This window comes from Neoarius graeffei, chromosome 13, assembly GCF_027579695.1.
Source record: "Neoarius graeffei isolate fNeoGra1 chromosome 13, fNeoGra1.pri, whole genome shotgun sequence".
Taxonomy (NCBI): Eukaryota; Metazoa; Chordata; class Actinopteri; order Siluriformes; family Ariidae; genus Neoarius; species Neoarius graeffei.
The window spans coordinates 49,133,930-49,154,482 of NC_083581.1; the positions used below are offsets into that span (position 1 = coordinate 49,133,930).

The following is a 20,553-nucleotide window of genomic DNA, read 5'->3' on the forward strand; positions in this document are numbered from 1 at the left end:
AACATTTGGTTAGTGGTGGTCCTATACTGGTTCCCTTCCAGTGATGAACTGGGTAGAGATAATGCATATTGCAATGTATGGGCTAAAGCTCCCAGTGCACCTTTGTTATCGATTAAATGACTAAAAAAAATGTATGTATAAATATGGGTGTACTTAAGTGACCACAACAACTTTCATTCATTGGTTTATCCTGGATAGGTTATGCAAATAATTAGATTTGCTTGCTGGTAAGGACTCATTGGCATAGGTTTTATTTTTTTTTACTTTGTCTGACTGGTGTCATATCAGGCATATGTTCCAAAAAGTTTTACCACTAGATGCTGCTCTCACCCCATTAAAAAGGAGAGTAACATGAAATGACATGCCTTGCTCAGGTATGAATACATTAATCCCATCTAATGCTTTTGACCGCATGTAAAATGAACACTCAACCTTGAGGTTTCATTAAATGAGCTTTATTTGCCTTTTTTTTGTTCGTATTTGATAATTGGCTTTTGACACTAAGAAAAGACTATAGAAATGCAAGACAACTCATGATTTTAATTTCAGAAGGGAGTTGATTTTATTTTTCTTACACATAGTTGTCTCCTTTTAATTATTTACAATATGTAAACAAGTGAAACCTTGATGTGAAATACAAATACAACCTCGATCACTGCTTTTCTCAGCTTTAAATCAAGCAATAACTGCAGGATGAATGGCCTCAGGAAGATGGCTACATAGAATGTCTTTGATGCATGATGTAGTGAGAATCAAACCTTAACATGTTGTGACTTAATAAATCCCACCATGTTTTAAAAGATATAACTTCTAAAAACTAAAAAATAACCATCTCTCTTGAGGCACCAGTAAGTGCAGCAGATACATTAAAAAAAAAACTGAGCAGACAAATCCATTTGTTCTGCACTGTATAAAACTCAACTGTGTGTTAAAAAAAATACATTAGCATATTTTATATGAAAGTTTCAGCCTTTGTACAAATCAATTTTACGTAGACAAAAATAAGACGGCGACGTATATAAAAAAATGAACCACTTTCTTACATCATCAGGTGTAGTGAACTGGGCAAGTAAGGAGCATGAGATTAATAAGTCTTTGCTTTGAGGAGGAGGAAGAAAGCACAATTTGCAGACCCCAGTCCAAAAGCATCCAGGTTGGTGACCATGGAGAAATGATGGAGAAATTCTGGTTAGGATACAGTGACTGTGGCATTTGCCTTAGTGTTGTCTGCTGTGGGTGAGGGGGTTTTGTGTAATGGTGAACTTTTGTTGGCTGAAGGTGAGTGATGGGCTTTAGGTGATTGTCCTGAGGTTTTTGGTACTGAAACCGTAGATGCCTCCTCTTCTGGTTCTTGTTGAGATGCTGTAGCTAGAAAAAAGGTAAAATGCTTCATTAGGATGTTTGCCCCTGGAAAAGACGTACATGTTGAATGTATACGTGGAGAGAACTCACAGTTGTACATGAATGGTCTTGCGGTCAGTGTGGGTATGTGCAAGTGTGTTCAAAGCATGTTATTGTAGATGCTTTACAATACAGTAATTCACTTGCATTTATATTCATTTACTATTTTATCTTGATCAGAGCCATGGTTGATCCATTGCATAGCCCTTGATGGGACGCCAGTCCATTGTAAGGGTACTGTGCACACACACACTGACACACTCATTCACACTTATGGGCGGTTTAGAGCAGACAAGTCTGGGTACCAACATGTTTTAGTTGGTTGAAAGAAACCAGGTAATCTGGAGAAACTCATGAAGATACATGGAGAACATGTGAAACTCCATGCAGACTGGAAACCAAAGTCAGAATTGAACCAGGGATACTGGAGCAGTGAAGCAGCAATGATACCTACTGCATCACCATGCCACGCTTGTATTTATACTTGTATTTTCATTTATGGAGCTTTGTCCCATTCTTTAAACATCACACACCATTTGGTCAAAAGTATGTGGACATCTTACCAATCACACCCATATGTGCTTTTGGAACATCCCATTCGAGATTGAGTTCATCCCTGTTTTGCTGTAACAACAGTGGCTTTCCACTTGAGTTTGGAGCCTGGCTGTGGGTGTGTGTTCATTCAGCCACAGGAGCATTAATGAGGTCAGGCACTGATGCTGAGTGAGGAGGTCTGTGGTGCAGTCTGTGTTCCAGTTCATATCAAATGTATCAAATGGGGTGGAGGTCAGGACGCTGGTCAGGCCAGTCAAGTTCTTCCACTCCAACATTGGCAAACCATGTCTTCATGGTTTGGACCTCACTTTGTGTTCAGGTTTAGGCCTTTACTTTCCAGTGAAGGGAAATTGTAATGCTACAACATACAAAGACATTCTAGGCAATTGTGCAATTCCAATGTTTTTGGATGACCCCCTAATTTTTGTGTAATAGTCATGTGTCTATAAATTTTAGTATCACTGCTCCATTGGCAATTTGGATTAAAGTTCAGTAATTGTTTTAAAAAATATATATAATTATGACTTAATTAAGGAACAAAGAAAATTTGTGAAGGTTGTTATTCAGAACAATAAAGTTTCTTTAAACATGGATTTTCTTTACATACAATCATTTTGTAGTAATATCCTACACTGTTAAAAAAGGACAGGTAATTATTGTGATAATTTTTCAGCACAATATCAGCACGTCTGGTGCATTTCATACCTGACTGCGTGCAGGATTTCATGTGTTCAGGCCAGTGTGCTTGTTGGCAGGGATAATCACAGTAGCTGGTATTCCAACAGCAGTAGAAAATGGCCTCCTTCTTACAGTTGGCACACCACTGCTTTTTCTTCGTTTCATCAACAGCTTGCTGTTTCTCCACCTCCATCTGCTTCTTTACTTCTGACACAAGCCTCTCCCTCTCTTGCTCCAAACTCTGCCTCATCTCTGCCATGGTCAGTTCTATGTGCAGACATACAGCACAATCATGTATCGTGATTGTCAGGGACAGTATAGTGAATTTACAGACTAACGTGTTCAGTTAAAATTGTTTGCAAGGACACAATACCCAGATTATGTTTCATTTCTGAAAGCTCTTGCTGATGTAGCCACTGGAGTTTCTCAATCTCGATCCTCAACCTTCGTATCTACATCACAGAGTTGGTGTAAAACAGGTCATTAGTGAAGAACAATGACTATTCTACAAGTGTATGAGAAAAGAAAGCTGCATTCAGCATTGTACAGCAATGCAAATAAAGTGAAATACATAACACCATAAATGCAGATGTGCATCAAAAAGGCAAACCTCAGCAATAGTGTTTCCTGTTGTGCTTTTGGAAAGGTCGTTGTACATCTCAGTCATAGTTCCTTTAATAGCATCCATTATCTACAAAGAAAAAGCATGACTTTAGTTTTAATTTAGGCACGTCAGTAACTGTACCTGCTGAAAAAGTAACAGACATTTTATGCTGGCCATATGTTTGGGCTGTTGAGTTTAGGTTTACTTACTTTAGAGGTGTACTTGGCAATGTCAGCTGCTACATCAGCAGAGGCAGGTGGGGTGAGGAAGTCCCCAGCCAGGACTGAACTAGAGGACCCAGACAAGGGGTCCTTTTGCTGGACAGCTGGTAAAAACAAACCAATTTTTTTTTTAGGAAAAAAAGAAGTACCCTACATGTTTACACGGCATACTAAATGTTCTTCTACTGGTCTGTCTAATCTAATTCTCATGTTATCTTTACATTTAGAAAGTAGCATTTCTGAGTGTGTGTTCAAAGAAGCTTAGCAGCACAGAGAGTTCTCCAAAGTGGCATTTCAAGTTCCTAATTAAGAGTTTCTCCTTAAAATCTATTCACAAAACTCCTGAGAGGAGCTTTATTTTACATCGTCCTCAATAGACTACACCGTAGTGCATTTTACGTTTTTTTTTTTAAAGATTGGAAAATAAAGCCTATTTGACCTGTCACACTTTAGAGTCCCCCCCCCATATAGTATGAACTCTAACACTTTCATTTTCTCTCTTTTTTTTGGAATATGACATGCAACTGGTTTTCATTCATGAGTTTACTGTGAAGACCTCAACCTAAGCCAATCACTATCGAATTCTGACAGCATTGTAAATAGCAACTATTGAATAGCAAAAGCAGTCTGGAGAGTGCCTTTATCAATATGTAAACTCTTTAAAGTTAGTTGACATTGAAACACATGAGCATGATTGCACTATTTAGGATTGCTTGTGATTCAGTCATCAGTGACTTAGGAGCAAGTGACATTATTTGGCTTCAATGACCTTATTAGAATAGAAAGCTGGGAATAAAGATCTGCTAAACAACAACTTCTCAGAATCACTCTTGGAGAGAATTAGGAGTTAATCCTAGGAGTAAATGTAGTGAATGACCATCCTATCTGTGTAACTTGATCAACCATACCCCATCTTTGTAGTACTTGAATATGTCCTCCGATTTCTTTGAATTCTCTGGCACTCTTTTCATCTTACATGCCCAACCTGAGCTCCAATGTATCTTATAGCTCTTCTTATATGTTTAACCTCCTAAGGCCCAAGCTGTTTTTTTACATGCATTTTTTTTTTATTTCTCTTTGCTATTTGGGCTTATTAGAACCTGATTAGAATAAAAACTAAGCATCATCTTTGATAAGATGTACTTTTAGAGAAAAAGTATGTCCACATATGTGGATTCTTGTTCCAAATTTCTAAAAAGTGCTGTCCACGTATGTGACCGCTAAGCCCTAGGAGGATAAACATGAAGTGTTTACTTTAGGGTTATGCCACAGATTTTTTTTGTCACAGGTGGAGGTGGAAGATTCCGTTACCTTTAACAGACTGCCTAGTTTGGTAGCGGGTGCTGGTGTTGCTGGAAGCCACCGAGCTTTGAGACTGTGAGCCATGTGACTGCTTCTGAACCTTCTGGAGGTGCCACTTTGGAGAGGACGTCTGGATCTTATTCCCAGTCTGGTTCCAAACCACGGACGCCTGACCAGATTGTGCCGTCTCCTTGGGCAACAGAGGGCGCTGTTTCTTTACTACAGTGGACGTAGAGAAATTTGTTGCCGAAGCAGTTGCTGGTACAGAGGTGGTGCTGGTGGTGGTGAAGGGTGGGGCAGAGGTGGTGTTTGGTGGCTTTAAGACTGGCTGAGTTAAATCTCTTGTGCTGGGGTTGGAGGATGAAGCAGAGGATACTGTGGATGGAGAGACTGATGGGCTGGCAGCAGCCAGAGTCTTTCCTGAGTACAGATAATAAAATAAATAAATACTTTTCTTTCTAATATTATTACAATTAGCATCACAAATTTTTAAAAAATTTCCAAAATATTGGAAAGAATACAGACTCCGTACATCATTAATTACAATAATTTTCATAACCCTCTACTACAACAGCATTACATCAGCTTTTTTCCCCAGCTATATATAAAATAAATTTTTTTAAAATATCTGCTGTTTCTATGCAAGTATATGTAACACCTACTCCTAACACACACACACACACACACACACACACACACACACACACACACACACACACACACACAACCTTCAGTTTTGACAGCTGCATTGTCTTTGGTTATAGAGTTGGAGATTGATGAAGTCTCTCTCTTTGGTCTCTTCCTCTCTTTTCCTCCCTGCTCTTCACCAAGGTCGATCACTAGTTCTCTTTCTGAATCAGAATCTGCATCCCCAGCCCCAGCCTTTCCCTCATTCCCTGCTGAAGGTTTCTGCGTCTGTTGGTTTGCCCTGAGCTTTTCCTGGGCTTCCTTCTCTGAAACACCACTGGCTTTCTTTTTTAGCGGAGGTTCTGAGGCAACCTTCTCAGTTGCATTTTGAGACTGGTTCTTATTGTTCTGCGATTGTGAAGATGTAGGTCTGGGTCTTTTTTTGTTTTTAAAGACAGCATCATCATGATCTTCATTCTTTGTTGCGTTTTTCAGCTCCTGCTCCTCTTCACTTGCATACTCGCTGTCACTAGAGTCAGACTTGTCCGAATCATCAGTGTCACTGTGATCCACGCCTTGGTACACATCCTCAGAGATTTCATCAATGCCTACACACAGTATAAGGAGACAGTCACACAATTTATGTACCTTTAAGACTGTGTGTGCTATATTATATGGTATAATATGGCATGCGTGTTGTACCTAGCTGGGCCTTGCAGCTCTCTATGGTCTTATCCAGACTTCTGGTGGGTTTCTTTGGGGAGGTAAGGAGTACAGATGGGCTTTGCTGCTGCTGCTGTACAGTCTCACTCAGCTCCTTTAGATCCATTTCTGCCTTAATGCGGTCTGAGAGCACAGCAAATAGTCATCCTCACTTTGCAGTAGCAGGCTTCTAATAAACTGGCTAGGGGACATACGGTAGCTAAAGGACATTTCTAGAGAACACTGATGATCTTTTGACATTTTCCAATTTGATTCTATTGTATTTGTATAGGGATTTTTACAATATACATTGCTACAAACTAGCTTTTACTGAAATCTGGGTTCATAAGCTGACAGAGTGAAATGTCTTTGAGGTGAATGGACATACAAAGCTATTTTTCTAAAGCTCACCAAGATTTAGGTTGAGGATGCTGGCTGTATTGTGTGTTCTCTCCTGTTTAAGAGGTGTTGTTAAGATGGGTTTTGGGCTCCCTGTGGTCTTTAGACATGCTGGTGATGCTGTAGCAAAAAAAAAAAGGCATCTGTTAATATTCCATCCAAAAATTATGGTGTGGGGGAGACAATGAGCAACAACATATGACAAACTATACGAACACGGTAGGATTATGTACCTGTGCAATCCATAGAGTCTTCCCCTGTACTGTAGTGGCTAGATGGGATTCTTGTTCCTTTCTCTGATGCATCCTGCTCAAGGTCGGACCCTGTGTGAACTGAGGAATTGGTGCTCATTGGAGACCTGGGTATGTCACTCACCCTGTGTCCCATACTCTTGCCCATAGGTGTCCTGGGAGATGCAGTCATGTCAAAGTTGAACTTGATCTTGTCCTGTTTCTCTGGCATGACTGTACCTTTCCTGGGGTTACTTGGGTCCAGAAGCATCTGGAACAGGTTGTTGGGTGTATATGGTGTTCTGAATGGGGCATAATTAAACACACCGTGTTTCTTGCGTACATTTTCCACATACACCTCCATCTCTTGCATTGCACTGTTGAAGATGCTCTTAGTCTTCTTCACAGAGAAGGGAATCTCTTTTGACATGAGGTAGCAGTTGTTAATGGGCACCCAGGCTCTGAAAAAAAGATAACTCAATGTGGTGATAATATATACCGGTAAACCTAATTCTAGGCTCAAACCCTTTACTAGACTTGAAATGAGAGATCCGCGTTCAATAACCACAGTCTTTTAACATTATGTTTAGTAAACTGGACATGCAAATTAAGTTAACTTTGGTCAAATCAGTTGAAACTGTGTGAATTGCAGAGGTGGGAAGTAATCAAGTACAAATATTCCACTGCTGTACTTAGAGTTTTCAGGTAACTGTACTTTACTTGAGTATTTATTTTTCTGACAACTTTTTACTTTTATCCACCACAATTTAACACAAATAGCTTCATTTCTAATCCTTACAATTTCAAAATCAGGTACTTTAGTTTTAATGCATTTGAGGGGAATTATCTATTCTTTTTTTTTTTTTGACACCAATTACATCGACCCAATCTGGCAACCCTGACTTGGAATCAAAACATGAATGGTGTTCAAATTAGGTAAAGTGATGTGAACAAGTTTCTTTGAACTTTTAAATCAGAAGGTTTTTGTGTAAACATTCTAAATGGTTTGATTTTAGAGGTAGGCCGCCTTTCAGATTTTTCAAGTGTAGGTCATAAAAAGAATTTTCCCAGACACCCAATTATTTTTGTTTAGTGGACCGAAAGCTACTGAATTCAAATCACAGACTTCCAATTTTATTAGGTTTTTAAAAATGAACAATTAATGAATTTAGGGCCACGTGGCACTGAATTCTCCGCTATTTTTTCCTGCTTCACCATGACCCAATTCAAGATACTACATCATGCATCATGTGGTGGGAGAGAAAAATGGAGGACTCGAATGAAACATGAAAGACCGACTACAGTAACAGAAATCAAAGAAAGGAAAGGAAACGCAGGACCAAACTAATAAATATCGGCGGTCAGCGAGCACCTCGGTGTGATCAGCTGTTCATTTAGTGACAGAATGATGGAACTGTCAGTGCACGGTCAAGGTAAACCTGTAGATTGCAGTAATGCAATACTGGGGATGCCAGCTGCTGTAAAACCCAAAAGAAGAAGGAAAAGAAGCAGGTAAACCTGCCCATGCGCGCACACACTTCCTCTGTCTGCTTGGCTACGCGAAACGAGCGATTTCATGCACATTATTTGCTAGGGAATCCTCTCAAATTAAATAACTTCCTAGCCACAGAATGGCCTGATATTTTGCAAGATATTACAGAAATGAATTACAATGACCAAAATTTTAGAGGGAACTAAATTTCACCGATTTTATGAAACCGAAAGGCTGTCTACCTTTAATATCTAACGCTTTAGTTGTAATGTGAAATATGCTCTTCAAACAAGCTATTAGCAAGCATGTAAGGAGCACCTAGTAAGCTAAGGATAGCTCCAAGTTAATGTTATATACAGCTGGGTTCTCTAGTTGCGTACAGCGTACTAACCTTATCAACATTGACTGTACGCGCAAGTGGATTATTTATTGTCAAAGTACTTGGAAATTGAAAATTTTCAGCGGCGCACCTTATATACCACATTCATTAATAATTAAAGAAAGTGTGGGTTTGCCTCCTTTCACATACACACACTAACCCCCCGATTATCTTATGAGGTTTAGTTAGCTTTGCACAGAAACATCCAGGAGAAATGTCCTTCAAAAGGGTTACATTTTACATTGATACACTGAATAAAAAGTTGAATGAGCACTACAAATTTTATTTCTTTTTTTTTTTTTTTTAAAATACAAGCATTTGTACTTCTACTTAAGTAAAGAATGTGTGCACTTTTGCCATCTCTAGTGAATTGCTGCAAGCTCACCTGTCATGTTGGCCAAAGAAGCGAGCATCTACCTGGCCATCTTTGTCTCTTAGAGCTTTAGCAGGCCAGAAAGGAAAACCTTTCAGCTTAGCCCACACCAGTGGATGAGGCTGAGACTGCATTCAACAAAACAAGCGATCTTATTATGCATTCAGTATTAAACTGCCCATTATCTCAGGCTCAAGAACATCAAACATTGCAGGTATTGGTGCATAAAATACATCAGAGTCTGATCTACTCACACATGGTTCACAGAACCAGTTGTCTCTCTTTTGGCAAGCTGACAGGTAACACTCTGGACAAACTTCAATTTCATTCATCTGGAGATGGAAAGCAGACAAGACATTTCATTGCAAGTATGGTGAGCTTCCCTAAAACAAAACGACATTTCCAATAATGTTTTAGTATACCAGTTCCCAATTATAAAACTCACCTCATGTTCACAGATCTTGACAATAACCTTCGCTGTTGCAGTAAGTTTATGATTCCCTGCACAAGACACACAAACAGTCAAATACAAACCACACAGTGTTTTAAATCAAAGACTTAAAATGAGAACTAACCTCCATTATAAATAATACAGTTGTGTAAGATCCATTTCACATCTGCCAAAAATGCCTCGGTGCAGCCGTATGTCTTCCTTTTGATATTCTGTGAACAAAGCACTGTTCAGTCTTCTGAGTGCAATTCATTCAGAGCTTACACTTTTTCATATTCATTTTTCCCCCTATTGTACGAATACATCAAAAGGACCTTTATGAGTTACCTTCTCTAAAGTGCACAGGTCCATTGGGTTGAAGATGTACTCTGCATAGTCAGGATGCTGCTCCAGAGAGACTGGTTTCTGAAATGGCTCTGTCTATACAGTGTGAAAGTTGGAAAGGATTATTAACTGCTTATGATCTGTGGCCTTCTAGTTATCCCAGATTCCAAATTATTCTATTCATGGGTTAAAGTAATAAAGTTATTCCACGAAATCGAGTCGTACATGAGCTGATAGCCAACGAAGCACGTAGCACCGAGTTGGCTATAAGCCATGTACGACAAGATTGAGTGGAATAACTGTTTTATTCTGTCCACATTCACTGGATTTTGAGAAACAGAGCATTTTTTGCAAATGTGATAAATAACTTTATACAAAACTCAGCCCTGCGATAACCTGGTGACTTGTCCAGGGTGTACCCCACCTCTCGCCCATAGTCAGCTGGGATAGGCTCCAGCTTGCCTGCGACTCTGTAGAACAGGATAAGCGGCTACAGATAATGGATGGATAGAACTTTATACAAAACACCCGACAAAATCATTTCCATACATGTCAACCTATACGGAATGTCCGTATTTTATACGGATTTGATTCAATAAACGTAGTATACGAGCGTACAAATAAAGTTATACGGATTCTTTAAAAAAAAAACTTCAATATTTATTTAGAGCTATAATCAATTCCCATGATGATAAAAGAGCGCATAACATTTACAAACGTACTGTACACCACAGAAAGCACAAACAGCCAGTAAAGAGTCTTATGAAATCGCACGTTATCTTGTGGTAGCGAGACTTCGTTCCACTTTTGATCATGTGCACACCGCATTGCGAGAATCCCGCCAACCGGGAAGTAACATTTTGTTTGAAACGCGTATTTCCACCTGAGCGACTTTCACTAGTGACTGAAAAGATTCTGAATGGGCACTCCGGCAAGATCAACACAGACACTTGCTGTGACATGCAGCCTAGTGAGGTATTGGTGCAGACTGCTAAAAAAGCTGTCATGGAGTACAATTCAGAACATTAGAGTGACACTTTGTGTTTTTGTCAAACATTGGAGCTTTGTATTCATTCTGAAGGTTTATTGTTAATATTGAATAAAAAGTAACTTGGATATATCATTGTTAATTATCATTCAAATTTTAGGTAAATTATTTTAATTTGCATTTTATAAGGGAAATACGGATTTTGGAGGTTGGTTATACAGGTTTGATTGACCAAAGGTTGACATGTATGCATTTCCACTTAGAATGCAAACAAACTGGTGAAATGACAGTAGCAATTTGTGAAAAATGCGATAATTCTTGGAAAAAAAAAAAAAAAAGATACGTTCTTACCATCAAATAATTTCATTCCATATTTTGTTGCTTTATTTTTTGGGTTTTCTTCTTCTTCAGGATTTTTGGTAGTTGGCAAACCAACTTAAAGGTGCATTACTGCCATTGACTGGGCTGGAGTGTGGGCAAAACTACAACCCCGATTCCAAAAAAGTTGGGACAAAGTACAAATTGTAAATAAAAACGGAATGCAATAATTTACAAATCTCAAAAACTGATATTGTATTCACAATAGAACATAGACAACAAATCAAATGTTGAAAGTGAGACATTTTGAAATTTCATGCCAAATATTGGCTCATTTGAAATTTCATGACAGCAACACATCTCAAAAAAGTTGGGACAGGGGCAATAAGAGGGTGGAAAAGTTAAAGGTACAAAAAAGGAACAGCTGGAGGACCAAATTGCAACTCATTAGGTCAACTGGCAATAGGTCATTAACATGACTGGGTATAAAAAGAGCATCTTGGAGTGGCAGCGGCTCTCAGAAGGGAAGATGGGAAGAGGATCACCAATCCCCCTAATTCTGCGCCGACAAATAGTGGAGCAATATCAGAAAGGAGTTCGACAGTGTAAAATTGCAAAGAGTTTGAACATATCATCATCTACAGTGCATAATATCATCAAAAGATTCAGAGAATCTGGAAGAATCTCTGTGCGTAAGGGTCAAGGCCGGAAAACCATACTGGGTGCCCGTGATCTTCAGGCCCTTAGATGTCACTGCATCACATACAGGCATGCTTCTGTATTGGAAATCACAAAATGGGCTCAGGAATATTTCCAGAGAACATTATCTGTGAACACAATTCACCGTGCCATCCGCCATTGCCAGCTAAAACTCTATAGTTCAAAGAAGAAGCCGTATCTAAACATGATCCAGAAGTGCAGACGTCTTCTCTGGGCCAAGGCTCATTTAAAATGGACTGTGGCAAAGTGGAAAACTGTTCTGTGGTCAGACGAATCAAAATTTGAAGTTCTTTATGGAAATCAGGGACGCCGTGTCATTCGGACTAAAGAGGAGAAGGACGACCCAAGTTGTTATCAGCGCTCAGTTCAGAAGCCTGCATCTCTGATGGTATGGGGTTGCATTAGTGCGTGTGGCATGGGCAGCTTACACATCTGGAAAGACACCATCAATGCTGAAAGGTATCTCCAGGTTCTGGAGAAACATATACTCCCATCCAGACGACGTCTCTTTCAGGGAAGACCTTGCATTTTCCAACATGACAACGCCAAACCACATACTGCATCAATTACAGCATCATGGCTGCGTAGAAGGGGGGTCCGGCCCGGGTATTGAACTGGCCAGCCTGCAGTCCAGATCTTTCACCCATAGAAAACATTTGGCGCATCATAAAACGGAAGATACGACAAAAAAGACCTAAGACAGTTGAGCAACTAGAATCCTACATTAGACAAGAATGGGTTAACATTCCTATCCCTAAACTTGAGCAACTTGTCTCCTCAGTCCCCAGACGTTTACAGACTGTTGTAAAGAGAAAAGGGGATGTCTCACAGTGGTAAACATGGCCTTGTCCCAACTTTTTTGAGATGTGTTGCAGTCATGAAATTTAAAATCACCTAATTTTTCTTTTTAAATGATACATTTTCTCAGTTTAAACATTTTATATGTCATCTGTGTTCTATTCTGAATAAAATATGGAATTTTGAAACTTCCACATCATTGCATTCCGTTTTTATTTACAATTTGTACTTTGTCCCAACTTTTTTGGAATCGGGGTTGTATATTCTTTTAGCTATTTTTGTTTCTTTTAAATGCTTGATTATTTTTGGGGTTTTGCTTTCGAGCCGAGTTTTTATTTCGTCCTTGGCTGGTTCAGCAACATGCTCTGCCATTTTGTTTTTTTCTACTCATGGTATATTGGCTAGCTGAGTAGTAGGGTAGCCAATCAGAACACGCGATTGCTCATATCCAGTGAACGTGGATAGAAAAATAATGGATACGGACAATTGGAAATATGTTTTATTGCAGCATGAGATACAGGTAACTGCCAACCCCTATAACACCAACACAAATGTTATAGTATTCAAAATAAGGACTTAGCCATGGCAAAAGCTACGTCACCATTTTAAATCAAATGATAAAAAGATGCATTACCCCTGGCTGTTTCATTTTTTGCAGGGCAAACTTCAACAGGTAGGACAACTGTTCCAGATTCAGCATGGTCATGGCTTTGCTTTGAGTCTCAATGCATTCTGCTACTGTTATTTTCTGAAACAAACAAAAATTTTCAATACAGCAACTTGGTAACTAAGATTTCATCAACTCCAAATCAGGGGTTAAACAGGGGATCATCTACTGCATTTTCAACTCACAAAAGGTATACAGTGTGAACCATACAATATGTTTAAAAGCATACTGTAGGGTTGACATCTTATTTTTCTCCTGAGAAAAACTATTTTAGTGGTAGTGAAATAGTTGAAGCCTGCATTATAGGCATTCCTCCACACCCTACACCTCACAGTAGTTACCTCACACTCTGGACAGAACCAGTCGCCTTCAGGCTCAGCAGCCAGTTTGAGGCACTTGGCATGGTACACACGTGGGCAGAGCTCACAGCAGAGCACCTGGCCCTCACGGTGGCACATCCAGCAGTAGAAGTCATTCCTCCCATCCTGTGGCACAACATCAACAGGGTCTGCGGTGAGTGCAGGCTGCTTGACATAGTAAAATGGACCATGTCTTAGCTCACACTGAAATGCAGGCAAGAGAGACAGAAGCAGCAGTCAAAAACACACCACGGCACTACAGGCAAGAGGAGCAGCAAGGCTTGGCAAAAGTCAACACATGACAACCACAGGACCTCACTAAACGTAGTGGGGGAAAAAGCAAGGGGAGGTAACCCTCATGCTGGAGAGACGTGCACTTTGCTCAAGGCCTTGAAGAGTAATGCGAGAGTATTGAGGACAGCACAGGCTCAGAACACAATTCTGCCTCTCCAGGAGGAGGGTTGATTACTGATTCACACTGCCACAGATACCAAGCACAGATACTGATTGCCAAGCACTAACAGGGCCAGACAACCACAATCAATCAATCAATCAATCTGCAAAAGGGGATACAAACTCAAATGTTAACTAAGGTTAATTTAATTTAGAATTATCAGAATGATTGTAATATTGTGTCAGTTTATAGATTAGAAATGCCTCTTGAATGCTTAAAAATAGTGAATTTTTAAAGAAATGTAAATGGTAAGCATTTTAGTAGCATTAAAAGTAGTTAGTTAATTATGGAGAGTATATGGTGGTTTCACACCCCTCAGAGTCCTGTGTGGAAATTCTTCAAAAAAAGATGGAAAAAAGCAGCATAGTTTATCCCTTGAGTTGATCCCTCTCGGAGAATTTTTAAAAACTTTATAGAATTTGCCAAGAAAGTATTCTTCTATCAGGGAGGGTTTTCAGGTAGAACCCTTTGAAGAAGTTATGAATCTTTATCTATTCATATATCCATTGAGGGTTTTTTTTTTCCAAAGAGTATAATTCTGCAATTGGTATCATGCACGGAGATTATAAAAACTATAACCCAAATACCAAGGCAACAATACAAGCAATGCAGCACACAGGATTTAATGCTAGGAATAGTTAGGATCGACTGCAAACACAAACCGAGTGTCTGTAGCTACATAGGTTTAAGGTAGATAGAACAAAGTTCATCACGTCCAGTCATGTTGGGCCAGAGTCCAGCACAGTTTGATGATTTCACAGCTCTAAAATACCTCCAGTGCTCGCTAATTGACTGGGAGTTAAATCAGGTCTTTTAAAAGTCACTAAACTGTGTTGGACCCCAAACAGTTCTATACTGAAACTGATGACCCTTGATCTAAAGGGTGCAAATCAAAAGATAATACAGAGTTAAATTCTACTCCAATTCCTTAGAAATTAGCCATGGCATGAAGAGGAGATTTCCTAAGCTATAATAAAATGGCAGTAGCACAACTATTTCAAATGGGTTGCTAAAAAAAATAAAATAAAAGTATGTAAAAGAGATTTGCTTACACACTCTGGGTGCAAGTGTTGCTTCTCAAGATGCATAAACAAATTCAAACAAACTATCTTGCTGTCACTCAGCATTAAAATCCATTTAGCTTTAGACATGTATCATATTTGAATGAAAGAATTGAGTACTTAAGTTAGGAGTCCTACCTGATCTTTATTGTTGCTGGAAACTAAGCCAGGTTTCTTTTTCTTTTTCACACCACTGGGAGATGTGTCAGATGGTGAATGGCCATTAGAGGAGTGAGGTGGACTGGGTGCTTTCCGTTTTTGACTAGCCATTGTTGCTTCTACTGATCCTAGATCAGGAACTGTGCACATAATGAAACAGAAATCTTTAAAGATGATGACAGTTGACAAGGCAAAGAGGGGGGAGAGAGAGAAAAAGAACAAGAGAGATTCTCTCAGTCCACCCTCTCAGGCCTATCAGTATGACTTTCTTGGCCTGAAACTGACTCAGTCGTTAGTGGAGCAAAATATGCATATATGTTTTTGTCCCTCATTAGCATTAATCTGTCTCTACTAAGTAAGGTGTTGCTATTATAACATTTAAACTATAACCTAACGCCATTCTGGTAAACCACTGAAATATCAAATATCTACCTTACCTTTTGATGGTACTGATACCTCCATCCCTTCAACCACATCAGACACTGTCTTGATTTCTTCCTCAGCCAAGCTGATGTAAGAAAAGATCGAAGCACAAGGGAAAAGAAAGCAATGTAAATGTGGGAGTCTCATAAGGTTTGCTTCTGAGATAGAAACCTGCGGTGATGCAGTCAAATCCTAGGAGTTTTACTGTTGTTCACTACAGCAGAACCAGTCCATCTCACACTAGAACTGGTCTTCAAAATGGCATCAGTGAACATGACTGGGCATAAACATCACCATATATGTGAGCTGCTTCTTAATTTTTGTCCATTTTACTGGATTATGTATAGATAGTGAGCTGATGTTATTCTCTGGTGACCGGTACTCGTGCCCTTTGGGCCAGGAGTTTTCACGAGGATTACACCTTTGAGCATGGCCAGCTGCAAGCGTTAAAACGTTTCCTAGCCAACGTGTAGTGCTGCCACTTTCTTCGAAATACACGAGGCCCTTTAGATAAACAACCACTCAGAGGTTCTGACTGGTATTAAAGTCCACCTCCTAAATTCAGACAGGATAATGCTCACTAATATCAGCTCCTGCCAGCCACTTTTATCAGTCCCTAATACTCATGTTACCTGCATGTTTGCTTAATTCATTTGCACAAACCTGTTCAGTCAGTTTTAAAATGGGGCTTGGTTATATCCTGGAAAGTACTTTTTGTTATTTTACTAAAGAAGAGGAGGGGAAAAAAAAAAAGATGTGCTGTTGTTGTAACATTGTAGCAGGTGTGCTGTCATTGTTGGTCTTGTTCAGCCACCACATGAAAATCTACTGAGATCAGATCAACACATACCAGCTTAACCACAGAGGGAGGAGATGGAAGAAGGTAAAGACACGAATGTTTCTGAGGATTATCGTACGGTTACACAAAACAGAAGGAGGAACTCAGGAACTAGATCACAAGATAACTAAAGACAAGAGGCCTGTATTACTACTGGAAATACTTGTTTTTCTTCTCTCACCAAACAAAATGACTGAAAATTAAATGCTTTCCTACCCAATGCTAACCCACTCACTTTATTTACTGATCAGAAAAGTATAAACTGTAATGAACATCACTAAACATGAGTCAAAAAAAAAAAATCTGAAGGTATCCATTCAGTTTTTGCCAGAGAACCCAGGATTTAAAAATATCATGCTGGCTCAAGTATGAGAAAGTGCGTCATGAAGGCTTGAGGGAATGAGAGCCTGCAGCAAAATGTTCTCTTTGTTTTAACACTTTGTATAGCAGCAATGAGCAAAGAGAATCTGAAGTGTATTAGGCATCTCAGTCAACATTCATGCAGCTATTACATTCCGGTAGACAACAGACGAATGGAAAAGGTCAACTGAGTTGACAAGGCAAAATCAGGCATAATGCATTACCCATGCCAAGGAGTAAAACTCACCTGATCACTAGCAGGCCTCAACTGTCCAGCTCTTGTGTAACGTGTTCTGGCAGATAATAGTGCTACCAACAAAGTGAGATTTTGTTGGTGTAGTGTGTGTTTATCACAAAATGTGATACTGGAATGTCTGGGTGTAAAAAATTCATGTCTTGGCAAATCCTGAAGGCTAGCCTACACTGAGCCTGGTAGAAGTGGCATCAATATTTCACATGTGGGCAATGGCACCATTTTTGCAGCCCCAATCTTTTTCCATCAGGATTTTCACTCCCTTCTTGAGAAAAAAAAAGTGTGATGTGGTTAGAAAGTCCACCAGCTGTGCCACCAGGATGGCTAACAGAAGGACCTAGACGAAGATTTTTGTCAAATAGGAAACCCAGTCCTGGAACTGATCCAAAGGCTTGTTAAGGACATGTTCATAGCCGAGAACCGAAACACCACATGGCCTTCATTCAGTGACCTCCACAAATGGAACACACAAAGAAGGGCAAGATCTTCTAGAATGTTCTATGGAGCCAAACGCCTACTCTCATGTCAGTAAAGGCTATCCGATCTGCGAGCCCGTCACAGAGAAGAAATAGAGAAAGGCAGCTGTGAATGTGGAGATAACTGGTCAGAGAATGAGTGAGCCAAGGTCTTTTTTTCCCCTCTCTCTTTCTCCGTTTCTCGCTCTGTCTGCACACAGGAAATGAGAAAGACTGCTGCTTCCCCTCCCCCAGCACTGTGCTGAACATCCCCTCCCCCTTCTCTCAAGGCCTGATCCTGCACGTCCATGCCACAACAGCTTTACAGTAAACAGGCAGTATGAAAAGCCGTCAGTACAGACAACAATCAAGAACTATGCCAAACAATCAATATGACACAGCTGAAAAGCAAATTTGTGAGTGAATCTTTTCGTGGTTATATAAACTACACGCTGAAATCTCTCACAAAAACAGATTCTGGGTAATAAGAAGAAAACCTAATGCCTGATGGAAACAAATGTGGGCTGTGTATAAAAGCTAATCAGAGAATAGGCCTACAACTACCACATTAGTTTGCCATTCTGTAACCATTTCCCTTTTACGTTGGAAAAACATTACAACACAAATGTGGTTTGTTTCCTCTGTAGACAAAACCACTAAAAAAATCAGTTTCCTTCTGAGAGGCAAGGCAAGCAACATCTGCTGTCCCAGGCAGCACAGAAGATGAATCTCAAACTACACTTCACATTTAAACACAAACTGATCAGTTCGTATGAAGAATAAAGGTCATTGAAAAAAACAAAACACCACAACGACAGAAAAACAGCACAGAAATGACCAGAAAATGCACAATCATACCTTTTCTTAAATCAACAAAATTGACAAATTCTTCACTGGATGACCTTTGCATTAGAATCAAGAATAGTTATGAAAATTTTCCACAACATGCCTTTCTATCTGTGATCAGGTTGCATCTCCCTCTCCAGCTAGCCAAGACACTTGCATAAGACTGGCTGATTGGTCGGTGGAGTAGGTACCATGCTATTCCCTATTCATTGTCTCATGTAAAAAGCAGCAGAAATGCAGTGATTCCATTGGGAAACCAACGTCATGATCTGATGGTATGATCATTATGACCAGAGACTGTTTTTCCACATAAGCAAATGGGCATTTGAGCCATATATCCGAGGTTCACATTTCTTTGAGAGAAAAAAAAAAACCCTGAGAACTAATGGTGGTGTCTAGATAATTTCTATCCTCAAGACAGAGGCTTTAAGAAAATATCTCCCTGCCTTTTTTTTTTTTAAATAAATTTATATCTAAAGATCAGTGTGATTCTGTCAACTTCTACATACATAAAGATAAAATATTCATAAAGGATAGATTATCTAGTCAAATCCAACAACTGTGTCGGGGTGTTGGGGTAAGGCACTGTTGATTGCATCCATACGATCTACATAATGTTGACTCTCTGTTGTATCTGCATTCATATAGACCAGTAAGTTTATAATGGTTTAGTCAGTTAGGTTGCTAAAGTGAAAATGTGTCATTATCTCTGACCCACCCATATGCCTGGTTGTGACAGACGCTGAACATGGTGTTCATTATGTACTCTGGGAGAAAGAACTAATACTTTATAGTTTCATACATTCTTTCATAATACAGCAATCCTCCACAGTGGCAGGTCGTTATCAGCTTCACTGTTATAATCGAACGTGCAAGAAATGCATGCACATGATGGATTCAAGTCCACATTAACAAAACAGTTTTGTCGAACTGTTGATTAGAGGAAAAAAAATAGATTATAGATTTGAATTGACATGGTAGATTTGGAGAAGATGGGCACCAATAATAGCTTCTGTTTCATTTGCCACCATCTTGTGTGCCTGGCTCAGCGGCAGACATGCAGACAAAGGGCCAGGCAGTCAGCTTACAAAAGACTTACACCATCCAGTCACCCCTCCCCCATCCTACAATCCCATTCTCTCCCTGTTATTATAAGGGGGGTGGGGGGGCAAATGGGGGGAGGGGGGAAGGGCCTTGCTCCCACTCCAGCCCAAGTTCCATGGCAATGCAACATTTGACTGCTATTTGTTTGCCATTTTCAGCAATGAGTAATGGCCGCCTGAATTTGCTTTGCAGTCATGTGAGATGCCCGGGCCAAAGCTCAGGACACCAAAGAGAGAAAAGCTTGTTTTTCCTCCATAGGCCGCCTCCTTCTCCTCCCCCTTTCATTCCCTCCCCCTTTTGCCCTGTTTTCAGTGTGAGAGGCCTTGCCAGGCCTTTACTGTAGACTGAAAATAAGTGAAAATGAACAGTGTTAACAGTCAATGGAAGTAGTGAAAGGACAGCATAGAGGAGAATAAAACAAAGCTTACCTCTGTGGCTGCATGGCTGAAAAGTGTAATGTCAATACTTATGAAACATGGAAGACAGTCTCAGCCTTTAGACAAGGGAGGGCTCGCCTCTGAACACTCAGCGCTGGAGGCCTGTGTGTGATCAGAGGCGCGCCGTGACTGGTTACCCTCCCACTGACAGCATGTAAAGCCACAGCTGATTGGTCAAATGGCTTCCTGAGTAATTATCTTTGTTCAACACTGCCAGGAGCACTCCATAGGAGTAAGACCACAGGGAGAGAGATGACTAGGCCTCATTTGTTTAAAAATAAACACTGAAACGACCATCTATGAAACAAAACCGACTGTAAAATCAAGAGATGTGAAATGCAATGACTGTACCGGAAGTGTTGAAGAAAAGGCTTGTAATTTTAGTGAGCATTATAAACACACCCAGTGCTTTCTCAGAAATTGGCAGCATTCTTGTTGTGAAGCAGAGAACATGCAAGTGCACACTTGTCTGTTGTTTACCAAATGTGCAAAGGACAAATAATTTCAGTATCCCTGTAATATACTTACATATTACATTATGTATAAACTAGCCACTCAACATTTAGATTAAGGCC

General features: G+C 39.9%; 1 protein-coding gene across 4 annotated transcripts; it reads right to left on the reverse strand.

The window, feature by feature from the left end:
• Positions 1-537: 537 nt before the first annotated feature.
• On the reverse strand, positions 538-20,096 carry prkcbp1l (protein kinase C binding protein 1, like). Of its 4 annotated transcripts, none has more exons than XM_060937941.1 (20): positions 19,970-20,096; positions 15,700-15,770; positions 15,242-15,402; positions 13,571-13,792; positions 13,197-13,310; positions 9,742-9,834; positions 9,539-9,626; positions 9,409-9,464; positions 9,218-9,295; positions 8,976-9,091; positions 6,723-7,180; positions 6,502-6,609; positions 6,091-6,234; positions 5,490-5,996; positions 4,771-5,181; positions 3,448-3,563; positions 3,245-3,325; positions 3,008-3,086; positions 2,662-2,901; positions 538-1,362 (listed from the first exon to the last, which is right to left on the reverse strand). In XM_060937941.1, exons 1-20 carry the CDS (start codon positions 19,981-19,983, stop codon positions 1,190-1,192), a joined length of 3,330 nt encoding a protein of 1,109 aa, XP_060793924.1. In that variant the 5' UTR covers positions 19,984-20,096; the 3' UTR covers positions 538-1,189. The 4 variants fall into 4 exon arrangements, with proteins under 4 accessions (XP_060793924.1, XP_060793926.1, XP_060793923.1 ...); XM_060937943.1 differs by having other exon boundaries at positions 538-1,368; positions 13,571-13,714; positions 19,970-20,094; XM_060937940.1 differs by having other exon boundaries at positions 538-1,368; positions 19,970-20,094.
• Between the last annotated feature and the right edge of the window lie 457 nt (positions 20,097-20,553).

What these genes read in the sequence shown, in the direction of transcription:
- prkcbp1l (XM_060937940.1), bottom strand. An exon ending in ACTGGTTCTGTGAACCATGT is followed by an intron (nt 9,092 to 9,217) that starts GTGAGTAGATCA and finishes TGTTGAATGCAG; the next exon opens with TCTCAGCCTCATCCACTGGT. An exon ending in CATCCTCAACCTAAATCTTG is followed by an intron (nt 6,235 to 6,501) that starts GTGAGCTTTAGA and finishes CTGTGCTCTCAG; the next exon opens with ACCGCATTAAGGCAGAAATG.